The sequence below is a fragment of the Zalophus californianus genome, chromosome 10 (genome assembly GCF_009762305.2).
Source record: "Zalophus californianus isolate mZalCal1 chromosome 10, mZalCal1.pri.v2, whole genome shotgun sequence".
Taxonomy (NCBI): Eukaryota; Metazoa; Chordata; class Mammalia; order Carnivora; family Otariidae; genus Zalophus; species Zalophus californianus.
Window position 1 is genome coordinate 6,913,251 of NC_045604.1, and position 27,604 is coordinate 6,940,854.

General features: G+C 41.2%; 1 protein-coding gene across 5 annotated transcripts in view; it reads left to right on the forward strand.

Moving 5' to 3' along the window:
- The window catches only part of UAP1 (UDP-N-acetylglucosamine pyrophosphorylase 1), a 35,869-nt gene extending 8,486 nt beyond the window's left edge, over positions 1-27,383 (forward strand). The window contains exons 3-11 of one of the 5 annotated variants that reach the window (XM_027611812.2): positions 8,016-8,220; positions 10,493-10,668; positions 12,290-12,462; positions 18,308-18,501; positions 19,574-19,714; positions 20,505-20,693; positions 21,753-21,800; positions 25,657-25,723; positions 26,805-27,383. In XM_027611812.2, the coding sequence (XP_027467613.1) occupies positions 8,016-8,220; positions 10,493-10,668; positions 12,290-12,462; positions 18,308-18,501; positions 19,574-19,714; positions 20,505-20,693; positions 21,753-21,800; positions 25,657-25,723; positions 26,805-26,897 (1,286 nt within the window). In that variant the 3' untranslated portion in view covers positions 26,898-27,383. Of the gene's footprint in view, positions 1-8,015; positions 8,221-10,492; positions 10,669-12,289; positions 12,463-18,307; positions 18,502-19,573; positions 19,715-20,504; positions 20,698-21,749; positions 21,801-25,656; positions 25,724-26,804 lie in introns of all 5 variants that reach the window. The other 4 variants (XM_027611811.2, XR_003523095.2, XM_027611814.2 and 1 more) reach the window with 4 other exon arrangements.
- Positions 27,384-27,604: the final 221 nt, after the last annotated feature.

Genomic DNA, 27,604 nt, shown 5'->3' on the forward strand with positions numbered 1-27,604 from the left:
CTTGGACTGGCCTTTGCCCCTTCTCTGTCTAGCTGGGTCACCTTGGAAGGCAGTCTCCTGGAGTTGTGCTGTGCAGTGCAGTGGGGCATGTCGGGCACATACACTCATTTCTTAAGGTTCTTTGATCGTGACCTTTTCTTCAGTGTCCCAAGTTGGAGTTATTTGTCCATGCTTGGCTTCCAGTCTTTCTTAAACTAAGAGTTGTTTGTGTCTGTCTTCATCATGACGTTGTGGACTCCTGAAGAGCAGCCCATATCCTGCTTGTCTGTGGGTGTCACAGGGCATTTAGAACAGGGTTTTGCAGTTAGAAGTTGGTTGATCAATGTGTGTTGAATTGCCCCCATATTTTTTCTTCTAAAGTGTATCATAAAATCTGTCCCCGTGACCAGTTCTAATTAGAGAACGGCTTTGAGAATGGCAAAATAGCTCAAATGTACCTTTTCTGGTGGAGTTCAGAGCTGTGGTTTTTATAACCCACTACTTCTCTGTAAGTAATAGTGACTAAATACTGCAGCTCAGGCCCTTGAGTTGTTTGTACATGGTCCTTGTCAGATCTGGACCTCATGTCCTCAAGCGTAGGACGAATAGATCTGATTAATACTTTTCTTTCCTTTGTAAAAAATGGTACTTTATTGCAAAAATATAAAAATAACAGAAACACTACAGAGAAGTTGCCCTTAACTGAATGAAATGTTTTTATTTGCTCACATTGCCACCTATTACTTGATTATATGTATATTTACTTTTATAGATGTGCAATAATGTTACAGATAAAATCTTACAGTCTATATTTGTACCACACTATTGCCATTTTTATTTTGTCTTTCATTCTTTGGCTTTCCCTGTCCCCACAGAAAGGACAGATAATTGCCATTATCAGCCTTCAGTATACATCTCCTTGTCTTTCTCTGGGCATACGGATTTAATAATTTTCAAACTGTGTTCCAAGGAACCCTAGGGGTTCCACTGCCGGGGAGACTGTCCCGTGTAAGCAGGGGAAATGGATACTAAACATCTTTGTCTCTAACTCCATCTTCCCACTACAAGAGCAGTGCTAGTTTGACATGTTTTATATATTTGATCTTTACGTCAGGTTTTAGGGCTTGGGGATTAAAAAATATTGAAAATAATTGGATGATCTCTAGGAAGTGCCCTTTTAGATCTCAAGGGCTTGGGAGAGGCTAACCCAGCTTCTCATAATAGAGCTCTGCCACTAAGCTGTCAGAGAGTAACTTCCAGATGGATCCTTCTGAGCAGAGAGCTGTGGTAATACTCTGACCCTTACTAACTTTGGATTCATGAATCCTCCCGTCCATCCCTGGGTTTCAAAAGGCTACAACAGAGCGAAAGTCACACAGGGCTCTTCATACCCTCAGGTGTCCCTGCTGCCTGTATTTCTCCTTGTAATTTTAGGCGGATGAAGTCTTCCAGTGAACTCTTATGGAAAGCCAAAGCTTTGACCTTGTATAACGGGGACCATGAGCAACGGTCAAAATGTCCTATAATTTGAGTCTTCTTGATAACCTTTCTGTTGGAATCCGTGGAACTAGTCTACCTTTATGACTTTTCATTTAAACTGAAATCTGGAACTATTTCAACCAAGTATACTGCAAGAAAGTATGAAACAAACTTCCTTTGGCTTATTGTCAAGGGGGCAATATTTATTTGTGGCTTAAACAGTAGGGATGAAGAAGGAGACTTTGTAACTTTTTTTTTTTCAAGATTTTATTTATTTATTTGACAGAGACACAGCGAGAGAGGGAACACAAGCAGGGGGAGTGGGGGAGGGAGAAGCAGGCTTCCTGCTGAGCAGGGAGCCCGATGCGGGGCCCGATCCCAGGACCCCGGGATCATGACCCGAGCCGAAGGCAGACGCTTACTTAACGACTGAGCCACCCAGGCACCCTGACTTTGTAAGTTTTCATTCACTTAGCCAGAAACTTCCATGTGTGTGCAAGTTCATAACAAAATGAAGTTTTTGCAGTAAGTTATCAAGGGGAGGAGATTGCCATTGTGAAGATTCTAATTGTTGTATTTCAGGTAGGAGGAAGGCCCTGGCAGTTGTATCAGACCGTGCCCCCTGCGTCCCCCTCCTCAGGATGAAGAGAATAGAAGCATTGTACAGTATTTTTAGAATGTCTGGTGGCTGTTGACACTAAAATGGACATTTTCACATTTTCATGCCTAGGGTGGAAAATTATTTCTGAAGGATAAATACATAAGTGGCCACTGTGCTCCTTGTTGAAGAGAGATCTTATTTTCTTTCTTTCCCTCTTTTTTTTAAAGATTTTATTTTTAAGTAATCTCTATACCCAAAGTGAGGCTCAGACTTACAACCCTGAGATCAAGAGTTGTATGCTCTACCGACTGAGCCAGGCAGGCGCCCCTTAGTGCATGCACCTGCAGGGGGCGTGGGGGGGGCAGAGAGAAGGAGAGAGAGAATCTCAAGCGGACTCTGCCCCCAGCATGGAGTGTGTTGCTGGGCTCTATCCCACAACCCTGAGATCATGACCTGAGCCAAAATCAGGAGTCTGATGCTCAACCAACTGAGCCACCTAGGCGTCCCTAATTTAATTCTTAATGTGTTCTGGCCAGTTGTAGAAAATGGAACATAGAGGAGCAACTGAAAAATTTCTGTCTTACAAAGCTGAGATCTAGAGAGAGAAGTAATTAGAGGCTTCTATGAGAATGTCATTTTAGTAAAGATACATTGGGAAAATGTATTTGTTTAATAAAAAAAAATCTTTATCAAAGAAATGCATGCTTATACTGAGCATAAAACAGTCTTCCAATTTTACAGTAACATATTAATATCCACTATTAGGTTCTTTTGTCTATGAGACGTTTATAGAATTAATCTGAATGGTGCTTCTCTTCCATATAGCACTGTGGTAGAAAAGTAAGTGGATTGCTTAGAAAAAATGTATTCATAATATTATCTCCTGTACATTTTCTGGAATCTAGTACAGTGATATTTTTAATAGATTTGTTTTATTTTATAAGTAACACATACTTATTTTAGAAAAATTGGAAAAATAAAAACTACAAAGGAAAAAATAAAAATCTCTGCCATCCCATGTTTCAGAGATAAATACTCACTAGTAGTATTTTCTAGTATTTTCTTAGATTCACACACTGGGATTATGGCTTGTGCATAATTTTGTAGCCTACTTACAAATTTGTTACGAAAAATTTCAAGCATATTTTGAAACAAATATTTAGAGATAAAAACAGTATAATGAATCCCACATATGTATCACCTTGTTAAATATCAAAATTTTGCTACTTTTGCTTCACCTGTCCCTCTTCTTTTTTTTACTGTAGTACTTTAAGACAAATCTCAAACGTGATGTTATTTTTACCCTTATTGAGTTCAGTATTCATCTCTACATATATGGATATTTTCTTACTACTCACAATGCTATTATTATACCTCATGAAATTCACAATAATCCTCCAGTACCTAAAACTGGTTTAAATAGTGATTTCCTCTATAGTATGCTTTTTGTACTTGACATTTTTGGGAAATAGTCTGTAAAATAAGAGTTTTACCTGTACAGTAGGGTTAAAAGTTAAAGACTTAAAATGTCTTTTCTGACTAATTTTCTTAGGTAGTCTTCCTTTATCTCCACTAGTTTAATAGCCGGTTTACCTGACTCAGTGTCCTGGGATTGCTGGCAGTTTAAATGGAAAGTTCTGGCTGTGCTGTGCTTCACATGCACCTGTGCCATCCTCCTCATTTCAGGCACCCGCCCAGGTCAGAGTATGAGGCACTAGTCAAAGCAGGAGGTGTTTGACCTATTTCAGGCCACTGTAAACTCTTCCCTTTGTTTCTTATAAATATTATCAGACGCTGTTGGGTGTATGACACGTGACTCTCCAAGGAGAGAGGTGTGCTCCAGCCCTGGAAACTGCTCACTCTGGCTTGATTTTTTTTTTTTTTTAAACCTCTGCTTTGGTCTCTCTTTGGCCCCTCTATAGGAAAGCTATGAACTGTCCTCCAGTGGAAGGATGGAAAGGGTGATGATAGTGCCGTACTTCCCTGGTTTGGTGTTTTTTTTTTCCCCCCCCTATATTTCTGCAGAAGAAGTTTTGGGATAGGAGAAACTCATAATTTCCTAATTGTCACGTAGGTTAAGTACATTTATAATTAGTTAACATTTTTCAGATAGGTGCGGTGCTGCCCCTATAAAATTTGTTATGACAAATAACAGTTTAAAATCAGGTCTTATTGCCATATAACTAAACAGTTTACTGAATTTTATTGGCCCCCTTAATTTCAAGGAGTATTTTATCTGTCATTATAAGAGAGATACTAATTTATGTGTTACACACTTTTTAAACATCCAGTTTTATTGCAGTGACACAGATGAGGTGGATGAGTGCTCCAGCCAGTGAACGCACAATCTGATACTGTTAACATCTGTAGCTGCATTGAATTCTTGAAATTCAGCTGGCCTTGATACTCTAGGGACCGCTTTCTTTCCTCATGTTTTTCTCTGTATGTGCGTAAATGAGATGCGTAAGCAGGAAGAGGTCAATGCAGAAACCTTTTTATTGTAAATACATGTGGATTGTGATAGTTGTGATTCGAGGGAGGTGAGGTGTAAATATAGATCTGCCTGGAATTGGACACCTGGTAGGTGTAATCTCCATGCTTCTCGTAAGACGTAGTGATTGGATGGGTCATCTGGTCCATAGATGGGAAAAGGATTGAAGAAAGTATGGCAGACAGGGGCTTAGGAAACATTTATTTGCATACAGGCCAAGGCCACCATGAACTGCTGGTTAGAGAGCGGTAAAAACTGGAAAATTCGGAAAACTGGAATGAAGCTGTGGTTGAGGGAACTGATCCAAGGAAGAGAAAAGTTTGTACATTGGTATTGTGATAACTGGTTAGAACCTCTGGAAAGCACTGGTTGGTGCTGGGTGGCCTTCAGGTGACCTGGAGCTGGGACACGGAGCTGGCCCTGGGAGCAGGCTCTTCCCTTTCCCGGGGAGGTGGCTATGGGAAATCATTGACTTTTGGACTGAAGGTAAAAGAAGGATGTCAGAAAGGATAACTAGAGCCACATTAACAGTGAAACAACTTGGGGCGCCTGGGTGGCTTGGTTGGTTAAGCGTCTGCCTTCGGCTCAGGTCGTGATCTCAGGGTCCTGGAATCGAGTCCCACATCGGGCTCCCTGCTCAGCGGGAAGCCTGCGTCTCCCTCTGCCTGCAGCTCCCCCTGCTTGTGCTCTCTCTTCTCTCTTTCTCTCTCAGAAAGATCTTTTAAAAAAAACCAACAACAATGAAACAACTTAAAACACATGTGCTCGATGAAGAAAATAAATAGTACAAAGAGAAAAGGCCTCTGTGTCCAGAATATTTATCTGGGACTTTTTTGAAGATGTTTAGAAATATTTCTGATTCTAACACCTCTGGTATGTGAGGGTTCAGACACCAGGCTTATTTATCTGCAGTTTTGAAGCAGTGCAAAGCCCGTTTTGCAGCAAAACTGAACTTGGACAGACACAAGACTATTGGTGAACTTTATCCCACTTAGTGGTATTACAGGGTACTGTCTCAGATTTGCTGGAGATAATGTATAACGTATGTGTACTATATTCATTTTCTAAATTTTGAAGAGTTCTGCCTCCTGAAACAACTGATCCATGGGGTTAGGTAAGGGGTTATGGACCTGTATTTTATTAAAGTAATGCTTTTTGGGTCGATGGCAGCAGAATTAAGCTCATTCCCTAGAAACCATAGTTTTCTGTGATAACTCAGGGAATGACCAGATGTAAAACAGTTTTCAAAACTGCCTTCTGTCATTCTCTGCTCCCTTCAAAATGCTTCATTTCGTCTCACTTTGTTACATGGTGGTTATGGTGCTTGCTGAAGGGGGATGCAGATCCGGAATGCTGTTAGAAATTTCAGTGGTTGGCAAGTTTTGGAGAATGTGGACTGAACCCAGCTTTCCCTTGTAGGGTGGTAGTAGGAGAGGTTAAAAAAAAAGGTAGCACAACCTCTCCCGAATTCAGTGGAAAAGAGAAGAAAGGGCAGGAAAGATATAGGAAGGAAAGTTTATACCGCTGAAACCTCCGGTGCTGTAATGGATCTGGTCAGTGTTTGGGTGTTAAGAGAGGCTGCTGGAGGCAGTACAGTGCATGGCACATGGGCCTGGAGTGAGTTTCCGACCCTCGTTCACATTTACTAGTGCTGTGACCTTGGGCAGGACCCGCAACGTCTCTGAGCCCGTTATCTCTCTAATGGGAGAAATTATACCTACCTCTTAGAGTTACTAGTTTGGGGGTCTGTTTTCACACTCTGATAAGGTACAGTGAAATGCTATGGAGAAATCACAAAGACAGTTCCGGTTCTAGGCAGGAAGAAAGAGAAAATTATGTCTCAGGGAGATAGCTAAGCTTTGCTTCATATCAAAGGCGAAAATAATGGAAATATCTAATGTGCTTTTAAATTTTTTGATAACTGGATGGTTGCTGGATCATGTCCTTGGGCTGCACTTACTGACTCCCGAAGATAGATTGTAGACTTAGGACTGGAGAAGGTTCTGAGTTTAAAATGGGTTTAGAGTATTTCTTTAAGGGCTTGATGTACTAGCACATTAGCTTTAGGAGACCCTAACCCATCAAAAACATAAGGCACAAAGTTGGTAAATTAGACAAACCCCCATTACCTCAGGATATAAAAAATAATAACAATGGATACTGGCCACCACTTCTCCCTCTGGGCTAGCGTTCAGTTCTAGACAGTGGCCAGGTTCCTTCCCAGGGTGTCTGAGGATTTCAGAAAACAAGAACAATCCTGTCAACCATTGCCTGATTCATCTGGCATTTTCCAGCTTTTCTAACTTCCCAGAGACCCGGTTCCATGTTGCCTCTCCCCACAAGCTACTCTGCCTTGTGATGCTGAGCTGGTCCAGCATTGCATGATGAGGTGGCTCTCAGAAACGGTTTATGGCAAAAATTGTTTGTGTGTGTTTTTTTTTTTTTAAATCCAAACTGAGAGCCTCTGTTGTTAATAATATTTACAGTTTGATTTGTTTGCATTTGGATCTTAAATCCATCTTGAATTATTTTGATTCAGAGAATAATATTTTGATTAAGCATTATATTTGGTTATTATTAGTGAGTATTCAACTGATGAAGACGGGCTTCCTGGCAATGGAAATAAATCATCGACAAAAAGACTCTGAGTTTCACATCCTTGTGAGCTGGGATGGGTGGCCCGTTGGCAAAAAAACCAAAAAAACCCCCCAAAACCCCTGCATTTTAATCCATTCTATTGACGTGTAATTACACGTAAGAAAATGCACTAGTTTTATGACTGTTTGCCATATTTATACATTCATGTAACTACTACCCCAGTAGGGCATTTCCATCACCCCACAAAGCCCCCTCATACCCTGCCCTTTTGCTGGCAGATCCCTGAAGCCTTTTCAGCTGAGTTGGCTTTCACACCCAGGTGTCCTGACATCAGAGCCTGGCTTCTTGACCTCTGTACTGCATTGCTTTCCTGAGGGTTTCACCTCTTTGCATTCACTGGATGGTAGCTTGTCTAGTCTGTTTGCATGCTCGTTGACTGATTGTGTGTTACTGATGGATTTACAGGCCGGAGGTAATTTAGTAGCATATCATCATTTATCCTGAAGCCCTGGTGCCTTCTTTTATCCTGTCTTTCTCTTGATGTGCCGCATTTAGTAAGTAGTCAGGTACTTGTAAAACGTTTGTAACATCTTGTTGGGCTTTGCCTTCTCACATTTTCAGGAAAAGAATTATTAATTCATTAAAGCATATTATTCACAGCTTGGTGTTTGGTTGGGTTTATATAAATTTAATTTTTTAATAGTAAAAATGTTTTTATTAACAAGGTAGTTATCTGTGATTACATGTGGATTTCTTGTTCTTCATGCCTTATGCAGATAGGGTGACTCATTGCCGCTACTTTTTGTATGTGTAATTCTAAAATGTTGAATTGCAGAGGTTTTGTGATACAGGTGTTCTCTCTTCTAGGACTTTTCCAGATTGCTCAGAACAAAGTGGCAGTTCTTCTTCTAGCTGGCGGGCAGGGGACGAGACTCGGTGTTGCATATCCCAAGGGAATGTATGATGTTGGTTTGCCATCTCATAAGACCCTTTTTCAGATTCAGGCAGAGCGTATCCTGAAGCTTCAACAGTTAGCTGAAAAATACCATGGCAACAAATGCATCATTCCATGGTAAGATATGCCTCATTGTGGGAGAGTGTCTAACATATGTCGGGCTATAATATTCAAAATGCATGTATACTTTATTCATAAGCAGACATATTTCCTGTTACTAATGATTTCCCCAGGAGCTGCATTTTACTATATATGTTAAAAGTAATCTGTATTATAGCTAGATAAATGATCATGATAGTCAATGCACAATATAAATTCACCTCAGGCTTTTACATCCCTACCTGAGTACTTTTGGGGACTCATTGGGTTTTCTCAGTGTAGAAACTTTATATTGATTGGTAGTTTGTGTATAAACTTCCGAGTGAAAGTCCGTTTCTGTCTGAAAGTTGAAGGCATCGTTCTGTTGTTTCTAGCATTATTGAGTGGTCCATTGCTTTTCCGATTCCCAGTCTCTCTCTCCCTCTTTCCCTTTCTTCCTTTCTCTCTCTCCCGCCCTTCTCCCCCTCCCCCCAAAAGCATCTAAGGTCTCTTCTTATCATTGGCATCTGAAATTTGATGACAAGGTGATAGGAGTCTGTTTTTAGTCACTGCTCTCACTTCAGGGAGTTCTCACAGTCTAGAGACTCAGTATCCTTAAGTACCAGGTTATTTAGCTCTCCCCATACCCCACCCTTCCCATACACAGCAACTGAAAGCCCCACTGATTTCTCTGCTGTGAGCCACACTCCGATCCCAGGCTCTAGTAGAGTGCTGTGTTCTTGGGGCCTACCTTGGCAAATGTTGGTGTCCCGAGTACCAAGAGCTTATGGGAAATTCTGCTTTGTGTTTTAAAAGTTTTTGATTTAGCTCTTAAATCTCTTTGCCAGAGCAGCTTTGGAAATTATGGTTTGAGGGGGAAACCAGCTGTGTTTGCGATCCCTCAAGTCCCTAATCTTGTTGTTTTAGCCCCACGTGACCCACAAAAGCTCTGCTGGTTTCTCTGTCCTTCTGCCTGGTCCAAGCCCAGAGTCCCTACCACTAGCTTAGATCCCACATCAGCAGATACCCCCAGGAAGAGGCAGCTGCAAATCCTTAGCTCCTCTTTGAAAGATTCCCACCGTCTTGAATTTTAGTTCCAATCCATGTTGCTTCTGTAGCTCTCTGATGCCTTTAAAAATAGGCTTTTTGTAAATTTCCCAGCTTCGCTAGCTCTTCAACATGGGTATTGGCAGGCAAGAAACCATTTTTTTCATCTTGATTCCTTTGGGGATGTTTGAGGGACATCTGTGTTCAAAGCAGCCAATATTCTCCTTACAGCCCTGGCTCCCACTATCACATTGAATTTTCTTCTCTTTTCCTCACAACTTAGAATCTCTGTGCTCTTGTTATGCAGAGCAGTCTAGCCACCTCTTTGTACCCAAAGTTCAAAATACCCAGGATAACTTTTTTTTTTAAAGATTTTATTTATTTATTTGAGAGAGAGAGAATGAGAGACAGAGAGCACGAGAGGGAAGAGGGTCAGAGGGAGAAGCAGACTCCCTGCTGAGCTGGGAGCCCGACGCGGGACTCGATCCCGGGACTCCAGGATCATGACCTGAGCCGAAGGCAGTCGTTTAATCAACTGAGCCACCCAGGCGCAGGATAACTTTTGGTGGGAAATTATACCATTTTCTTTCTTTATTCATTCAACATATATTGAATGCCTGCTTCTAGGTACGGGGGATGTATCAGCAACCAAAATGGACAAAAATTCCTACTTATATGTGGCATAAATTCTAGTAAGGGCAAAAACTACTGCAGTCACTAGTTTGCTTTTAAATAGAGTTTTTTACTCCTTTGCCACACTAGCATGGTTTGGATTTTTGTGAGAACAGATAATATAATTACACTTTTGAGATTTTAAATGGAGGGTGAGCAGAGCCCAGATTACATTTCAAAACTTTAGTAAAAAGAACCATAAGATATATATATATATATGATATAATATATTCATTAGAATATATTACGTTTACCCTTTTCTCCCTATTTATTTATAATGGGAGTTTTAAATTTAGAATACAGTTTTCACAGAGTTCTACAGTGTTTGTTTAAGCCAGTTATAGGCTTTCTCTTGCAGGAGGTATGTTTAATATTGTTACATAGATTTATTTTATGTGTAGGACTGATGAAGTTACTGGAAGAAAGGCACTTGGGTGGCAGCTAATGCTAACTTATCCAGGAAGAGCATGAAGGAAGTCAGAACAAAGAGGCAGTGTGCTCGATTTTTTTTTGCTTAGAAAATAGACAAGATTGAGTCTTGCCCTAATTTCCAGAGCATTGTTGCTTAGAAGATCTACTTTTCTCTTGCAAGGTATATAATGACCAGTGGCAGAACAATGGAATCTACAAAGGAATTCTTCACAAAGCACAAGTACTTTGGTTTAAAGAAAGAGAATGTAATCTTTTTTCAGCAGGGAATGCTGCCTGCTATGAGTTTTGATGGGAAAATTATTTTGGAAGAGAAGAACAAGGTTTCTATGGCTCCAGGTTTGTAACCATGCTTATTTAAGGGTGACTAGAAATGGGAGTAACATAAATCATTATATTTTCATTTTTTTCTAATATGGTGATTTGGATGTTAAAAAATTAATATTTAAGATTTTATTGCAGTTTGGCAAGGACTTAAAAAAGGAAAATGCCCATGGGTGAAATGGATACACTTTTATATTTTTTGTGGATGTCTGCCCTTGAGAACAACCTGAGCGGCACACAGAGTATTCATTCTCTTTACCCGGTATTTTATATCAGCAGTGTTCATGGCTGCATTACTTCTTGCAGCGAAAGATAGGAAACCATTTGCTCTTTAATAAACAAGAGGTTAAATTATAGTTTATCTGTAGTATTCTCAAACTGTAATAAAACTGTAATTGATTGGAGATACTAAATGACAAAGAGAAGTAGTGTCAGTAGTGACAGAATGGGAAGCGTGAAGCTGCGTGCCTGGTGTGGTGAGGGCCACCGCCCTGTATGGTTGCGGGTGGTGCATGCACAGTGTGTGACCACATGCAGCCACCTTGCATATGATCCCAACTATAAAAATAAATGTGTCGACAGGTTCATATCTACGTGAATATTTGGAGGAAAGGCTGACAGGAAATAAATAAAAGTGTTAACAGTGGTAGCCTCCAGATACAGGCTTTTGTTTCATCTTAAGTCTTTTTTTCTACTTAATTCTTTTTCATTAGTGGAAGACTACTATTTTTAGGTCGATTTGTGAAGTCCAGTTTTTTAAGCTGTGGCTGAGGGTGTTGGACGAAGTACATTAAAGCAGCACTAAAAACAGATGGGAAAAGAAGAGGCTTTTTTTTTTCCTTTAAATTTTTTATTGTTATGTTAATCACCATACATTACATCATTAGTTTTTGATGCAGTGTTCCATGATTCATTGTTTGTGTATAACACCCAGTGCTCCATGCAGAACGTGCCCTCTTTAATACCCATCACCAGGCTAACCCATCCTCCCACCCCCCTCCCCTCTAGAACCCTCAGTTTGTTTTTCAGAGTCCATCGTCTCTCATGGTTTGTCTCCCCCTCCAGTTTCCCCCCCCTTCATTCTTCCCCTCCTGCTATCTTCAAGAAGAGGCTTTTACGTATACTTATTTTAAATCTGATCTTCATATTAATCTGGTTTCCTAACAAGTTATTTGGTATAAAAAACTTGTGCATTTTTATTTTTGAGAAGGGTGACATTGTCAGTGTTGGGGCTGTAAGTACAGAGCTAACTTGAATAATAAAAATATTAATAAAACTTGAAATGTTATGAAATAATCATTGCTTGAGAAAGAACTTTATATTTCACAATGTACTACAGGCTAAATTGTTAAAAAGTCTGAGTTAAAAAGAAAAATATGGTCTTTGGGTTGCCTGGTCCTATATTAATAATGTTATTCTCTCGATACTTATGTTAAATTACTTTTGAAGTCATGTACTATAATTTTTTGACACCTGAGTTCTTCCTTATGGGTATTTATTTTTCTTGGCCCTGTGATGTAAAACTGCTTTTCAGAGATCTTCGCCCCACTTTGGAAACATTAACCCCAGTAAAGAAGTTTGGGATTACCCTCATAATGGGTTTGGTGTACTACTAATGGGCTGTTTTATTTCCCAGATGGGAATGGTGGTCTTTATCGGGCTCTTGCAGCCCAGAATATTGTGGAGGACATGGAGCAGAGAGGCATTTGGAGCATTCATGTCTATTGTGTTGACAACATCCTAGTAAAAGTGGCAGACCCACGGTTCATTGGATTTTGCATTCAGAAAGGAGCGGACTGCGGTGCGAAGGTAATGCCTTTCTCAACTTAGTGAGGCCATCAGTGAGCTTGCTCTGTCAGTGCATACGTTCCAGGACACGAACTAGAATCACCAGGGTGATTTAAATATGTTAGAACCATTTTCTCTCTAAAGTAACTACCCCCTGCCTACTCTTTCTCTTAAATTGGCAGCATTTGATTTTGGAAATAATGTTGTATGCTTGTTCATTACAAGTAAGAGTTTAAAAATATGTGCGGATGGGGCGCCTGGGTGGTTCCGTCAGTTGAGTGTCCGTCCGATTCTTGATTTTGGCTCAGGTCACGAGCTCAGGGTCGTGAGATCAAGCCCCACGTGAGGCTCTGTGCTCAGCATGAAGCCTGACTGAGATTCTCTCTCTCCCTCTCCCTTTGCCCCTTCCCCAGTTTGCTTGCGCCTGCGCACACACGCGCTCTCTCTCACTCGAATAAGTAAAATCTTAAAAAAAAAAAAAAAATATGTGTGGATGATTTGTAAGTACCTGGGAGAGTGGATGATTATCACTAGGCCTGGGATGGATTCATTAATATCAAGTTGTTGAGGTTAGTCCACTTTCTTCCTATGACAGAGTTGCTGGAGTAGGAGGTAAGGGGAATATGGAGGGAACAGCAGATCGAGACTTCAGCAAGGCGTTTGACAAGTCACCTCATGATAGTCTTATGATTAAGATGGAAATGTGCAGTCAGGGACAGTGAAGGAGATTGATAACTTTGACCACAAATGTACTGATAGGAAGATAGAGGGAGGTGATTGTTTTTAACATTTTTTTTAGTTGCATAGATGATGATGTAGGAGACTTGCCTTTATGGTAGCTAACGAAATATGTCCTGTATCTAGGAATAAAAGAGAACATGAAAACACTTTGGAAGATTTACTAATATAAATACTGCTTTTCTGGAAATCTGTAAAACTATCAATTCTCACCAAATTAAAGTATAACACAATTTTGGTCAAAGCCCCAGTGAGACTGTTTTGGGGACACTTAACAAAATGATTGTAAAGTTTAGAAATAACATGTGAAGGTGGCCAGGACAATGCTGAGAAAAGGTGATAAAGAAGGAAGAGGGTTGGAGACAGTCTACCAGGTACTAAACTGGGTTGTAAATAAAAAATAATTCGGAGTGTAGTACAGAAACCAGGATAGAATGACAGATTAATGGAATGTAATAGATCTTGCAGAAATAAGTCCATGTATATATAAGAATGCACTGTATAAAAACATGGCATTTCAAATCGGTGGGGGAAATGAATGAGATAGCTGACTAAAAATAAAGTCTCTCCCTCAAAGCTCATAGAAAAATCAATTTCAAATGGATTACAAAGTTAAATATATAAAAAAAAGCCCATAAAGATGTTAAGGAGAAAATTGAGAATAATTTTACAATATTGACATGAAGGGAAGACCTTTCTGCCAGCAGCAAAAACCATACAATACAGTTTTCTGACAAAAACAAATTAGATACAAATTTTAAATATTTGGATTTAAAAAAGGAGAACTGCCGTAAAAGACATACCATAGCCTTGGTTGGAAATTTTCTATTTTAAAGATGTCATTTTTCTTAAAATTACCTGTAAATCTATGGCAAAGTCATAAAAGCTGGAGTTATAAATTTACCAGTGCAGGTTTTGCGAGATTAAGCTGGTGGACCTAATAAGACTCTTTTGGACTCTGAAAATAAAAAAAGTTGGTTTGGTTATTTAAGACCTCTCTCTGGTCTTAAATATACTATATTTATACTGTATATGCTGTAAATAGCTATTCAGTTGTAATAGAAACAGTACATTGTTAAGTAGCTACTAAGCTTTAAAAAAAAAAAAAAAAAAACTAGACTGTATTTCTGACTTTGCTCCGCTTGGTGTCACTCTTTATTCTAAATCAGAAACTTAAATTTTACTGCTCTGAGCTTCAAGTCCATTCAAATTCCATCTGGTCAACCCCTTCAGTCTCAGAAATGAGCACCCTGAGTTCTGGTCCTAAGTGAGTTCCAGGCTCAAGGTCCTTCATCACATTAACAGAAGCAGGATTAGAATTCATGTTTCCCAACTCTTAGCTTTAGGATCATATTACATTATAAAACCAAGCTCTTTAGATTGATTATGCTTTTGCTGATGGCTTAAAAACTTTAAATTAGGGCGCCTGGGTGGCTCAGTTGGTTAAGCCACTGCCTTCGGCTCAGGTCATGATCCTGGAGTCCCCGGATCGAGTCCTGCATCGGGCTCCCTGCTCGGCAGGGAGTCTGCTTCTCCCTCTGACCCTATCCCCTCTGATGTGCTCTCTCTCTCTCATTCTCTCTCTCTCAAATAAATAAATAAAATCTTTAAAAAAAAAAAAACAACTTTAAATTAGTGTGCTAACTTTTGTGAGTTTACTGGTTACACGGGAGATACAGGTGTAACCAGTCACCCTTCACCACCTGTGGGTTCTCCAGGAGTCTCGGGCTTCCTCCTCAGCTCTATCTGGCATATAGGGTAGAAGTCACTCGATGAGCGACTACGTAGTCAGATGGAACCGAAATATGGCAAGACTGGTATATGTTAACTTTCAGAAATGTTAGAAACCGTTTATGTAATCTGTCCTCCCACCCTTTTAATTTTAATTGCAAAATCAAGATATCAAAATTATTTTTAAGAACACCTAAATTAGGGAGTTATTCGTAGTGTGGTAGTAGAATAATTTGTCTTACTTCTTTCAAAGGCTCTGGTCTTTGTGAATTAAGGAATTAAGTATTTTCTATGGAGCAAGAGCCTTGAGAAAAGGCAGAGAGCGCAGGGGTTTGCAGAAGTACAAAGCTAAAAGGGTAGGAACCACTGTTAATTAAAGGTCACTTTGTAAAGCAGTTACAGTAACTGTGACATTAAAGTGTTACTTTGAACTCAGCTTTTCAGTTAGAGAAAGTTAGAGAAAATCAAACAAAATTTTATACTGTATAACTTTTTGTGTAGTATAAACTTGACTTCCAGCTTATGCAGTTTACAAATGCATTCTTTTGTAATCTAGAGTTTTATGATATTTGGAGGCTCCTAGTTGTCATAGAAGTAAATCTTTCAGGGGCGCCTGGGTGGCTCAGCTGGTTAAGCGTCTGAGTCTTGATTTTGGCTCAGGTCATGATCTCAGGGTCGTGAGATCGAGTCCTGCATTGGGCTTAGTACTGGGTGTGGAGCCTGCTTGGGATTCTCTCTCCCTCTGCAGGGAAGAGGAGTAAAAAAAGAAGTAAATCTTTCACTGACAGATTAACACTTGGGCAGTGTAAAGTGTGAATATGCTTAGTTTTGTTATCTATGGCTGGTCAGGAGTAGAGGCCTATGGAAGTGACTGGAAAATAAACCGTGTGTGTGTGTGTGTGTGTGTGTGTGTGTGTGTGTGTGTGTGTGTGTGTGTGTAAGTGGGAATGAGAGGAATCTATTCCAAATTCCATAGTGAGACCCCACTAGGAGTAGAGGCCTATGGAAGTGACTGGAAAATAAACCGTGTGTGTGTGTGTGTGTGTGTGTGTGTGTGTGTGTGTGTGTGTGTGTGTGTGTGTAAGTGGGAATGAGAGGAATCTATTCCAAATTCCATAGTGAGACCCCACTAGGAGTAGAGGCCTATGGAAGTGACTGGAAAATAAACCGTGTGTGTGTGTGTGTGTGTGTGTGTGTGTGTGTGTGTGTGTGTGTGTGTGTGTGTAAGTGGGAATGAGAGGAATCTATTCCAAATTCCATAGTGAGACCCCACTAGGAGTAGGGGCCTATGGAAGTGACTGGAAAATAAACCGTGTGTGTGTGTGTGTGTGTGTGTGTGTGTGTGTGTGTGTGTAAGTGGGAATGAGAGGAATCTATTCCAAATTCCATAGTGAGACCCCACTATGGAATATGTAAAGTGAGGGGTGGTGAGGAGTTGATCATTGCAAACAGGTCTGTGATTGATTTAAATCATTTTGTTGTAGGTTTCCCCCCAGTTTAATTCACTTCCTTGGGAGAAAGTTTCTCTTTATAGAATACTGCGCTCCTTTCAGGATGGCAAACCGTGAAGCTACACAGCAGCCTTGCGCACCCCCTGTAGCTCTAACTGCTGTGTAGGTGAAGTCGGCGTTAGTGGCTTTATCGTCTGGAGGCGGCTGCCGCCCGCTGTATTTATTTTAAGAAATCAGTTGCTGAAGGAAAAGTTTTAGCTTTATTGATGTAATTTCTTAGGATAGACTTTTCAAATTGGGGACAGATTTTTCAGACTACTCTGAAGCATGCTGAATTGCTCACTGAACAGGGCAAACAAAGCAGTATCTTTAAATACTTGCTGTCGTTTGATTGTTCAGTTGGATATTCATCTCATCTGAAACTTGATTTTATATTAGTGTATCACATACAGTTCTTCGGTAATTTTCTTCTGAACAGTTTAGGCCAGTGCTGTGTTGGATTAGGGTGGTGGGGTATCAGTCACTTGTGAGGGTTTTTTTTTTTTTTTAAAGATTTTATTTATTTATTTGAGAGAGAGAGAGAATGAGAGATAGAAAGCACGAGAGGGAAGAGGGTCAGAGGGAGAAGCAGACTCCCCGCTGAGCAGGAAGCCCGATGCGGGACTCGATCCCGGGACTCCAGGATCATGACCTGAGCCGAAGGCAGTCGCTCAACCAACTGAGCCACCCAGGTGCCCTTGTGAGGGTTTTTTTAATTACATACTCTATATTTCCCTGTGATTTCTTGTTTAAAGATTTATTTATTTATTTTGGGGGGGCGTGGAGACCATGAACTGGGGAAGGGGGAGAGGGAGAGGCAGAGAATCTCAAGCAGACTCCACACTGAGTGTGGAGCCCGACGTGGGACTCGATCTCATAACCCATGAGATCATGACCTGAGCCAAAATCAAGAGCCAGCGTCTTGACCGACTGAGCCACCCAGGTGCCCCTATTTTTCCCTGTGATTTTGATACACACCTTTCTCTCAGCTTCCCCACCAGCTTAGAGCCATTGTTAGATTATCAAATCACTGGTTTTCAGACTTTTTTTAAAAGCATAGAACGTCTTACTTCAAACAAAGTCTAGCCTGCAAAACAGCTAAATATGGGTGGGCTTTTCTGATTGAAGTTGGAGCCAGATTGAAGTGACTTGCCTGGTCTAATGCCCCCTACCTCCTGGCCATCTCCCTGAAAAACAAGGAAAATGGTGTATTCATGAAGGAAAACGAAAGAAACACCATTTTCTTTTTTTTTTTTAAGATTTTATTTATTTATTTGATAGAGAGAGAGAGCACAAGTAGGCAGAGCAGCAGTCAGAGGGAGAGGGGGAAGCAGGCTCCCCACTGAGCAGGGAGCCCGATGTGGGGCTCGACCCAGGACCCTGAGATCATGACCGAAGCCGAAGGCAGACGCTTAACTGACTGAGCCAATCAGGCACCTGAAACACCATTTTCAAATGAAATAATGATTTGGACAGTACCAAATGAGAGGCAAAATGCCTTACCTTTGTCTTGTGAATCCCAGAGAAATTTCATTTCATTTATTCTCAAAGCAGTTGAGTGTAGTTAAGGATAAATTAATTAAAATAAAACATATTTGGGAGGGAGGTAGACTCCTCATTTAATTATTCCCAGTCCAGTGTGATTTCCTCTGGGCTCTGTGTGTATGATGAAATTTCTATTCCATAGTTTCATTAGGTGATAAATAGGAAGGAGGTAATTTACTTCATTTCCAGTTGGACAGTAGTCTGTCAAAGAATAGAAAGATGGACAGGTGGTTGTCCACAGTTAAAGGTTCCTTTGCCTTAAAGACAATATAAGCAAAACTGCAGATGCAGCCTTTGGAAATGGCAAATGTCCCGTGTAGCATTTGATTATATTTCTTCTCCTGCTGTCTTTCTTTGGGCAGGTGGTAGAGAAAACGAACCCTACGGAGCCAGTGGGGGTGGTTTGCCGCGTGGATGGAGTCTACCAGGTGGTGGAGTACAGTGAGATTTCCCTGGCGACGGCTCAGAAACGAAGCTCGGATGGACGCCTGCTATTCAATGCAGGGAACATAGCCAACCATTTCTTCACCGTACCATTTCTGAGAGATGTTGTCAAGTATGAGCAAGATGGGGGCTTTTATTAAAATTTTTCTTTTATCGTTAATCAGGAACTGAGTCACTAGAGAAGTAGAAGGACACCCCAAGTCCAAATTCTACAGAATTCATCTTTATCAAATGGAAATTTATCTCATATTGTAGTTGTTTTTAGGAAGATGCATTATAGGGTGCAGGTTTGTAGAAGTCCATCCTTCGCTGCATTGCCTGCAGTCCAAAGCACTTCTTCTTTTTCTTCTCTTCCTCTTTTCCCTCCAGCTATCTTAGGTTCTGGTGAAGCAAAGAGTAAGAAATGAAACACTCTCTACCAAGTGGGAAACTTTAAAAAATGTAGATATCTGCTTTGCACCTACTGAATCAGAATTTCTGGTGGTAGATGCACGTCATCTGTATTTTTGAAAATCTGCCCACACAATTTTAATCAGTTCCCAGACTAGCATTTAGGAGCTAGTGCATTAGAGGGTCGAGAAAAAAGTACTTGAGCCCTGGATGGAAATTAGCATGGTAGGATAAAAGAATAAAATAAGAGCTACTTTATTCTATCGGTTTGTTAAATGAAGGACATTCTCACTATCTGCTTCTTCATTTGATAGCTTTTAGACATTCACGATGACAATCTATTTTTAAAAAAGTTACTTAGCTTTGCTTTAGAATATTGACTCCAGTTCCAGAATATTTCCCATTCTACTCTGCGGTCTGTAACTGTGCTGCTATTAATTCATCCATAGTAACTTATTAATCCTCATCTTTCCATTCCACACTTCAAGGGCTCTCAGTTGGGAAAGCTGGGGCAAAGAGCAGAACATTTTATGGAAGACAGGAAAATTATGGGAGAGACATTGGTGTGAGCTGTGTGGTGTATATTCTTTAATGTGGAGATCATTATTGGATTTTTTAAAAATTTAAGGAAGTAAATAGGGAAATCTCTTTGTCTAATATTTAAATATGAATTGAAACTTAGCAGATGTGCTTCACTTTGAAAGTCTTAGTATTGGTTGTTGATGCATTTGTTCCTGGGTGTGATTATCAGATTTTCTGGCATTTTAATTTTTTTTTTTTTTTCCCCTACTTAGTATTTATGAACCTCAGTTGCAGCACCATGTGGCTCAAAAGAAGATTCCATATGTGGATTCCCAGGGGCAATTAATTAAGCCAGACAAACCAAATGGAATAAAGATGGAAAAATTTGTCTTTGACATCTTCCAGTTTGCAAAGTATGTTTTGAGTAGCAAGAGTAAGGTTAGGTACGGGTCTTGAAATGTTGCTTTTTACTCTGTTAGGCAGGACGCTGTTTTTAGGAGACGCTGGGTAGCATATAGTCAGGTATGGTGTTCTGATTGTGAGTGTACTGTCTAGACTCCTTATCATTCTCTAGTATGGGAGTATGGTGTGAGTTGCCTGTGAGTATGTTTTATGTCGGTTAGTCCGTTATCTGACTGACTCTCCTGCAAAACTGTGAAATTTTGTTAAAATTGTCACTTCTTTGGGCTAAGAGACTAAAAAGGTTGAGATAGAGAACTTGTCCACTTTGTGTGTAGGATGCCTGACCTGTGAGTAAATGTTTCAGGGAACATGGTTTTAAATTATATCGTTCTCCGTCAAAGATCACATTTGGTGTTGAGGTTTGTGTTTCAGAATTTTGCCAGTATGAAAATGCAGAAGACAAATTAGCTGTGTAAGATTAATCTTCCCATGTGCATTTCTAAATCATCCTTTTTTTTCCCCCCCAGAACAGATTCTCATGTAATTTGCATTAAGATTTCTGACCTTTCTGACTTGAGATGAAGTGTTTTATAGTCGGGGATGAAAATAATTTGTTATTTTGCGTTGGAGAAGGGAATTCCAACTTCCTTTAGTCCAGGAGCGAGATTTGTTTCTTTTGGCACCCAGCTGAGAGAGAGCCTGTAAGATTGGGGGCCGGAGGCTTAGCCCTGTAGAGAGGGTTGGAGTCGTGTTTGCAGTTTTACTTCACACTAGAGTGGTCTCTTTGTGGTTCCACTCTAGGAAGTTTGTGGTGTATGAAGTGCTGCGGGAAGATGAGTTTTCCCCACTAAAGAATGCGGACAGTCAGAACGGGAAGGACAATCCTACTACTGCGAGGCACGCCCTGCTGTCCCTTCATCACTGCTGGGTCCTCAACGCAGGGGGCCACTTCATCGACGAAAATGGCTCTCGCCTCCCAGCCATTCCCCGGTAAGCCAGTCTCTTCTCCTGTGTGACAGTGCTCCCTGGACTTTTCCTCTTGGACCTGTCTCCCCTCTCTCTGATACATTCCCACATCTTTTTAAAAAAAGCAGAAGACTGATGTGGGCAGTTGCTGCTATGAAATAATCCGGACGCCTGGCCCATTACAGAGAGAATGATCGCTTTACTTGCCCGTATCGAGGAATCCCTTGTTTTGGACACACGTCCCCCTGGGCAGCGTATGAGTCCCGCTGAGGGGTGCTCGGGAGGCCATCCCGTTGGTGCGTCGTGGGGTAAAGGCCGTCAGGCGCGCAGGCCCCGAGAGGGAGAGGACTGGGCGCGGCTCCGCTCTGCGTGCGTGGTTCCCCACCCCGCCCAGCCTCACACCTGCTGCCCGCAGGCCGCCTGGAGACGGGAGACAGGCCCTCGCCCTTCTTTCTGTGACGCTTTCACCGTCGCGGGGGGAGACGCCGGCAAGGGGAGAGGGGGTGGCTCTTACATTCCCAGGTACTCAGACTTCACATATGTTTTGGCATTTTTAGAACTTAAAAAAAGAAGGTCCTTCTAGCTCTTTAAATCTGAGATAAAGCACTTTTAAGCTCAGGCTTCTCTTTTGTGAGCACCGAGAATTACCCCCTTGTAAATCCTGTGGCATTTATGTACTTAGGTCAGAAACGTTCTGCCAATCATTTCTGTGTTGAGGACGAAACGGCTGGCTGCATGCACGGGGGCGCTCGCATGCCTCGGTGCACCTTAGGGCCCTGGGCCTTGGAGCTCCCTGGCCATGCCTGTGTTTTCCCGGGAAGGAGCTGCGGTAAGCGGCCTCCATCCAGAGCCACTCTCAGGCTCTGACTCGCCCGCAGGCCTGCTCCTTTGCGCATCACATTATCCTCACGCTTCATCGTTGGCCATTGAGTTCGTTTTGGCCCCTTCAGATTTCCTTTGCCAAGTTTATAATTTACCATAAATACATGCCTTTCGGTCAAGTATATTTTGCAATTCCACTTCATTGTTATTGTTTGATTTGTTTTCCATTCCCATTAATGCTTATTTATTCCTACATAGCAGTGCTACAAATGGAAAGTCAGAGACCATCACAGCTGATGTCAATCTCAAGTAAATATCCCAGCCTGCCTGCAGTGCATGGTGCCGGGGCTGTGCTTCCCTCCCTACTAACTGGCATCGTAGTTTAGCGCTCTGCCTCTTGGTGGTCTGGGGGGGCGGGGTGGATGGCCGCAGCTTTGGTGGGGGCGGACTGTGCTTCCTTGGTGGCAGGTATCTGTCTGGATACCACTAACTCAGAGTCTCGGTGCATGCTGGAAATGGGGAACATGCTTTACTAAAGAACCTGACGTGGATGTTCGAGCCTGCAGGGACAACTTGACGAGCGATAGGTAGGGTGTCGGGCAGGTTCCAGGCCAGGGAGAACAAATTCTGATTGCAGCAGAAGCTAGAGGAACCTCACCTTTGGAAGCTGTGTCTTACTGGATTGGATAGATGTTCTCAGTAGGAAGGCTGACTGCCTCTAACATATCTGATGGCTCCTTGTGCGGAGAAAATGATTCTCTTAATGTTTTCTCATCCTGACAGCTCCCTTCTCGGTGTTAATTTTAGTCCATTACTGTCTTGCTCCCAAGGAAGGAAGCTTTTTGTCTGAATGGCAGATAATTTTTAGCTGGAAGTAGCACGTATCCTGTCTCACCTGGGTACTGACAAGAGTTTGAAAAAGCCATTATCCTTACAGCTAAAGAGACAGCTTGAGGTCCTTGCTACATTTGAAGAGTTACTAGTTTAGTTGGAATTTTAAGTTTTGAAGATAATTTGGGAAATGTGTATAAGGCAAAGGATCTGGAGCTATCTCGGGAGTAGCAGGGATGTCATTTTCATCCCTGTAATTCCCCACCCCACCTGTGCCACTCACTTTTGCCCCATGGAGACAAGTGCCTGTGGGTGGCAGTGTTTCCCATGTGTGGGCTTGTCTTGTAGACAAGTGGACTCACAGATCCAGTAGTTTCTTAGAGGAGCCCTAGGTGACTGTGGGCCCTCGTGCTGTGAGGACCTGGACACAGACCACTTTGTTATTTTCTGTCCCATCCATCATTTTTAATATATGGAGGCAAGTTGTTTTTAGAATTTGAGAAATGGATTTTTGACCCCAAATTTCTTTCTCACTGAGCCATGCTTTTAACCTCAAAAGTGAAATGGTTTCTTAATTATACAAGTGAAATCAACAGCCAGCTGTCTTAGCCAAGATACAAAATGTTTTAAACATTAGTTCTTGTTTGCGTTCTCTTACTTAGTACTTTCCCCCCCATTTACTTCATTTTAGCCATTTGCAGAATAATTAAACTGAAATCAAAATTTGGCCCCAGATGAGATTGCGGACTTAAGAATTTAAGCAGGGACTATTTCTATCTCTAAAGGATGCCCTCGAGAGTAGAAAAAGATTACTGAAAAGTGAGAGATGACAAGAAAGTACTTTGTATAAAAGGGGGAGGAAACAGGCTGGGAGATAATTCTCAAAGAATGGAAGCAAGCTTGCTGAGTTTTGACCAAGTGACATGATTTTTATTTTTTTGCTGAGTTTTGACCAAGTGACATGATTTTTATTTTTTATCTTAGCATTTCTGGAACAGTTAGTTACTGAAAGTATGCTTGGCTAAAGAATTGGGGCATAATATGTTATTGGTTTAAGTTGCCTGTCTCCTGAGATTTTGCATTTGGTGATGGTAACTTCTGTCTTTCCTCCTTCTGGGCATCCAACCTTGTTTATTAAGAGTGACTTTCTTAGTTTCTTGCAGTATCTTTTTGGGACTCTAAAAGAAGTTGTATTTTGGTCCGCCATGTGTTCCTTGGGTTCAAAGCCACCTTCTGATCCTGGCACACCAAATCCCTCAGGGGTTCTGGTGGGACTGGGCTGTCTAGATCTTCTCAGTGGAATGGGCCCTTATTTTTCCCATTTGGTTTAATATGAGTCCAAGCTGCCCCAGAGGGTCTGGACCAGATTTCTTGAGCTCTGTTGATAGGATCTGACACATACCTGGACAGAAGTGTGCCCCATCTTTAATTCGTCTTTTCTCCAAGTTGGTCTGTCATCCGCCTACCCCCCATAGTTCATTTATTTATTCAGCCAACAAACATTTGTAGGCCTGCTCACAGACCTACAGGTACTGCTAGTGTCCGGGTGCTGGAGTAGCTTACACAAGAGGAAGGAGTCACTTCTTACAGCCTGCTGGGAGGGCAAGGTGCCTAAAAGTGACATCATCAGGCAGTGTGTGTTTATGTGTTAAGTATATGATACAAATAATAATTTACTATGATTTAGGAGGCAGTGACTTAGCAGATGTCTATTAAATTTTTTTTATAGAAATAAATGGGAGTTATCACTATGACATGCAGTGGTCAAGGAAAGGGGGGGCTTGGCTACGTCTCGGAGGATGGCTATGACCCGGGTAGCCCAGGTGTTTATTGGACCGTGGTTGAGGATGACTTGGGGTACTCCAGAGCGCGGGCAGCCGGCCTGGTTCGAGTGGAAAGTAGTGGGACAAGTGAGTGGGAGCAGGTAGAGAGCACCCTGGATTCAAACTAATGGTTCTCTTTAGAGGAAGTTTGGGCATCGCTGAACTCAGAAGCCCTGTGATTTTGTTGATTCCACCAAAGCTTCAGATACATGGTTGGTAAAACAAAGGACAGCTACAGGTTGAGGCTGTAAGAGACTAGTTTTTTGTTAGTTTGTTTTAAGAGCGAGGGCGTGAGCAGGAGGGGTGGGGCGGAGGGAGAGGGAGGATCGTAAGCGGGACTCACGCCCAGCCAGCTCGGAGCCCTGGGCTCGATCCTGTGACCCCGAGATCATGACCTGAGCTGACATCAAGAGTTGGATGCTCAGCTGACCGAGCTGCCCAGGCGCCCGGAGACTAGTTTTTGTGTGCTCTGTATCCTACTGGTGGAAAAACCTACAGATCTAATGCCTTAAACATATGAAGAACACTATTTATTGACTTTTATATTAAAAACTTAGAATCGAAAACTAATGATGTAATGTATGGTGATTAACATAACAATAAAAAACTTAGAAACTTTTAGAAACTCAGGATTGAGTGGCTATATGTGTTAGAATGTGACCTGGAGGAAGGGTCCTGGGATCGAGCCCCACATCGGGCTCCCTGCTCGGCGGGAAGCCTGCCTCTCCTCTCCCACTCCCCCTGCTTGTGTTCCCTCTCTCGCTGTGTCTCTCTGTCAAATAAATGAGTAACATCTTAAAAAAAAAAAAAAGGGCAGTACTGTCCAATAGAACTTCCCGTAGGGAAGGAAATACTCTATAGCTGTGTTGTCCGATTTGGCAGCTACTGAGCACTTGAAATGTGGTTTTTATGACTGAGGAACTGAATTTTAAAATTTTAGTTCATTTTAAAAATTTTAATAAAGTTTAGGTAACCACATGTGGCTAGTGGCCAGTGTATTTTGGATAGTGCAGCTTTAGAATGTTTGTCCATAGTAGTATCTAAACTCTCAAGGTTGTGGCAAGGATTGAAGGGAAATTATGAAGGATTCAAAGTAGCTAGCAGTGGGCCGGAGCCATAGTTTATATTCCATAAATAGTCCCTTCCTTATCACATTAAAAGTTGGAAATGATAAAAAATGAGATGTACATTAGCAGATAAGTATATCAGTATAGGTGCTTTGAAAACCCACTGGTAATTACTGGCACTTGCCCAAAACAGTGTCTTCTGCACTTGATCTTAGCCAAAAGGCCGAGAAGCGATCCAAATAGTGTCTCCTGGACCATGACAAATTCATGTTTAGTTGATGCTCAGGGAATTTGGTGACCATCAGGATAGAGTCTGTTCTGTTTGTCTAACTGGGAGAATTTGATTATCTGCAAGCTTCTCAGAGGAAAGTGATGGTCTGTACTTTCACTCTGGCAATAATGTGAGAAGCAAAACCTTTAACATGTTTTTTTTTTTTTTCTTAGCTTGAAGGATGCCAATGATGTACCAATTCAGTGTGAAATCTCTCCTCTTATCTCCTATGCTGGAGAAGTAAGTTTGATTTGTTTTTTCCCTGTTCTTTTAAAGGTAGAATCCGGAGACTGTTTCATATTTAAGTACAGTTGCCCATTTCCCAGTGCCCTGCCCTGCTGATCCTGGGAATGAACAAAGAAGTTGCATTTGTTCTGAATTTTTTTTCTTTGAGAATTCCTGTTATAGCTTTGCATCTGTCCCACAAGTGGCTTAGTTGCCATGAACAGAATGTTTAATATTTTATCCATTTCATTGACATACCGAAATGCAGTGGTCTTTCAAAAAAAAATCAGCCTTGTGTTTTAGATAAATCATCTAGTTTTTTTTTTTTTTTAATTGAAATATAGTTGACCCACAGTGTTAATTTCAGGTGTGCAGCATAGTGATTCCCCAAGTCTACACATTCTGTGTTCACCAGTGTAGCTACTACCTGGCACCACACAACGCGATTACGGTATCACTGACTGTACATATTCTCTAGGCTGTGCCTTCCATCCCTGTAACTTATTCATTCCGTAACCAGAAGTCTCTGCCTACCACTTTCCTTCACCCATTTTGCCGACCCCTTATCCCCTCCCCTCTGGCCACCATCAGATTGTTCTCTGTATTTATGGGTTGTCTGGCTTTTTAAAACTTAGTGTAATTTTTCCTCTCAAAGGGTTATTTTGTTCATACACTTGGTACTCTCACTTTTAAGACTGGGAGATACAGGCGTTCCTACTCTTCTAATAATGTAATATTTTTTCTGGAGATCCTTGTCAGGTTGCTTAATTTCAGCATCAGAGACAGCCACACTGCTTAGAAAATTAACTCTGTTGGGTAATGGTGATAGGAAGAATGACTAACATCTTACTAACTTTAGAAATTATAATCAGTAATTTTCCTTTCTTTGTTGTTTGTTTTATGCGTCTATAAATTGGTCATTAAGCTCAGTTTAAAAAGTATACGAAATAGGTTTTTTATTTGCTTTTAAATTCTACCTCTCATCCAACTTTTTGGCATCTGTGCTTTAAATCTTTATTATAGTCACTAAGTCCAGTCTTGTATGACTAGTGCCCACTAATTTTCTAACTATGTTTCATTTTAACCCTTTTTTCAGGGAATAGAAAGTTATGTGGCAGATAAAGAATTCCATGCACCGTTAATCATTGATGAGAATGGAGTCCACGAGCTGGTGAAGAATGGTATATGAACCAGAAACCAAGTTCACCACAGTAAGAATAGCTTTTATTTTTGATAGACCAACTGTGAACCTCAGGACCTCTCCTGGAATACTCACGTTTGAATATCTACAGGGTTTCACCTTGCTTGTTGAACTCTTACAACTACTCCATGTTCCCCAAGATCCAGATGACCGAGCTTCAGAAAGCATTTTTATGATTTTCAGCTCATTGAAGGTCTTATTTATATTTTTTAACTGTGTGATTTTTTTTTTTTTCCAAGCCAAGGAAAACATTGGCCATCCAGGAAATTTCCTACAGCTTGGGTATAGTCAGGGTATTCAACATCACTGTACTTGGAGCTGGAAACATTTGTTTTCAAAGTTATACATAGTAATTAATATGTCCTTATATGTATCGAAAGGTTTCTATGGTACTAAAAGTTTGTTTTATTTTATCAAAAATTAAATTTTTTTAAGAAAATAATTGGACAGTAAAATAAACATTTCTTCTTGTCTCTGGAGTGTCATTTGTACCTTGAGGAAGTTATTCCACTAGGAAATAGGAAACTTGGGAGGCACTTTGAGATAGTACAAGAAACCAGATTGGCACTCCAGGGAGGTGGCCCCACAGGTCTCGAAGGAATCCCTCTCTTTGGGTGGTACCCTCCTGTCACTTCATAACTAACAGTGGCTCTGAACCAGAGATGACATGCCTCCTGCAAGGGGCATTGGGCAAT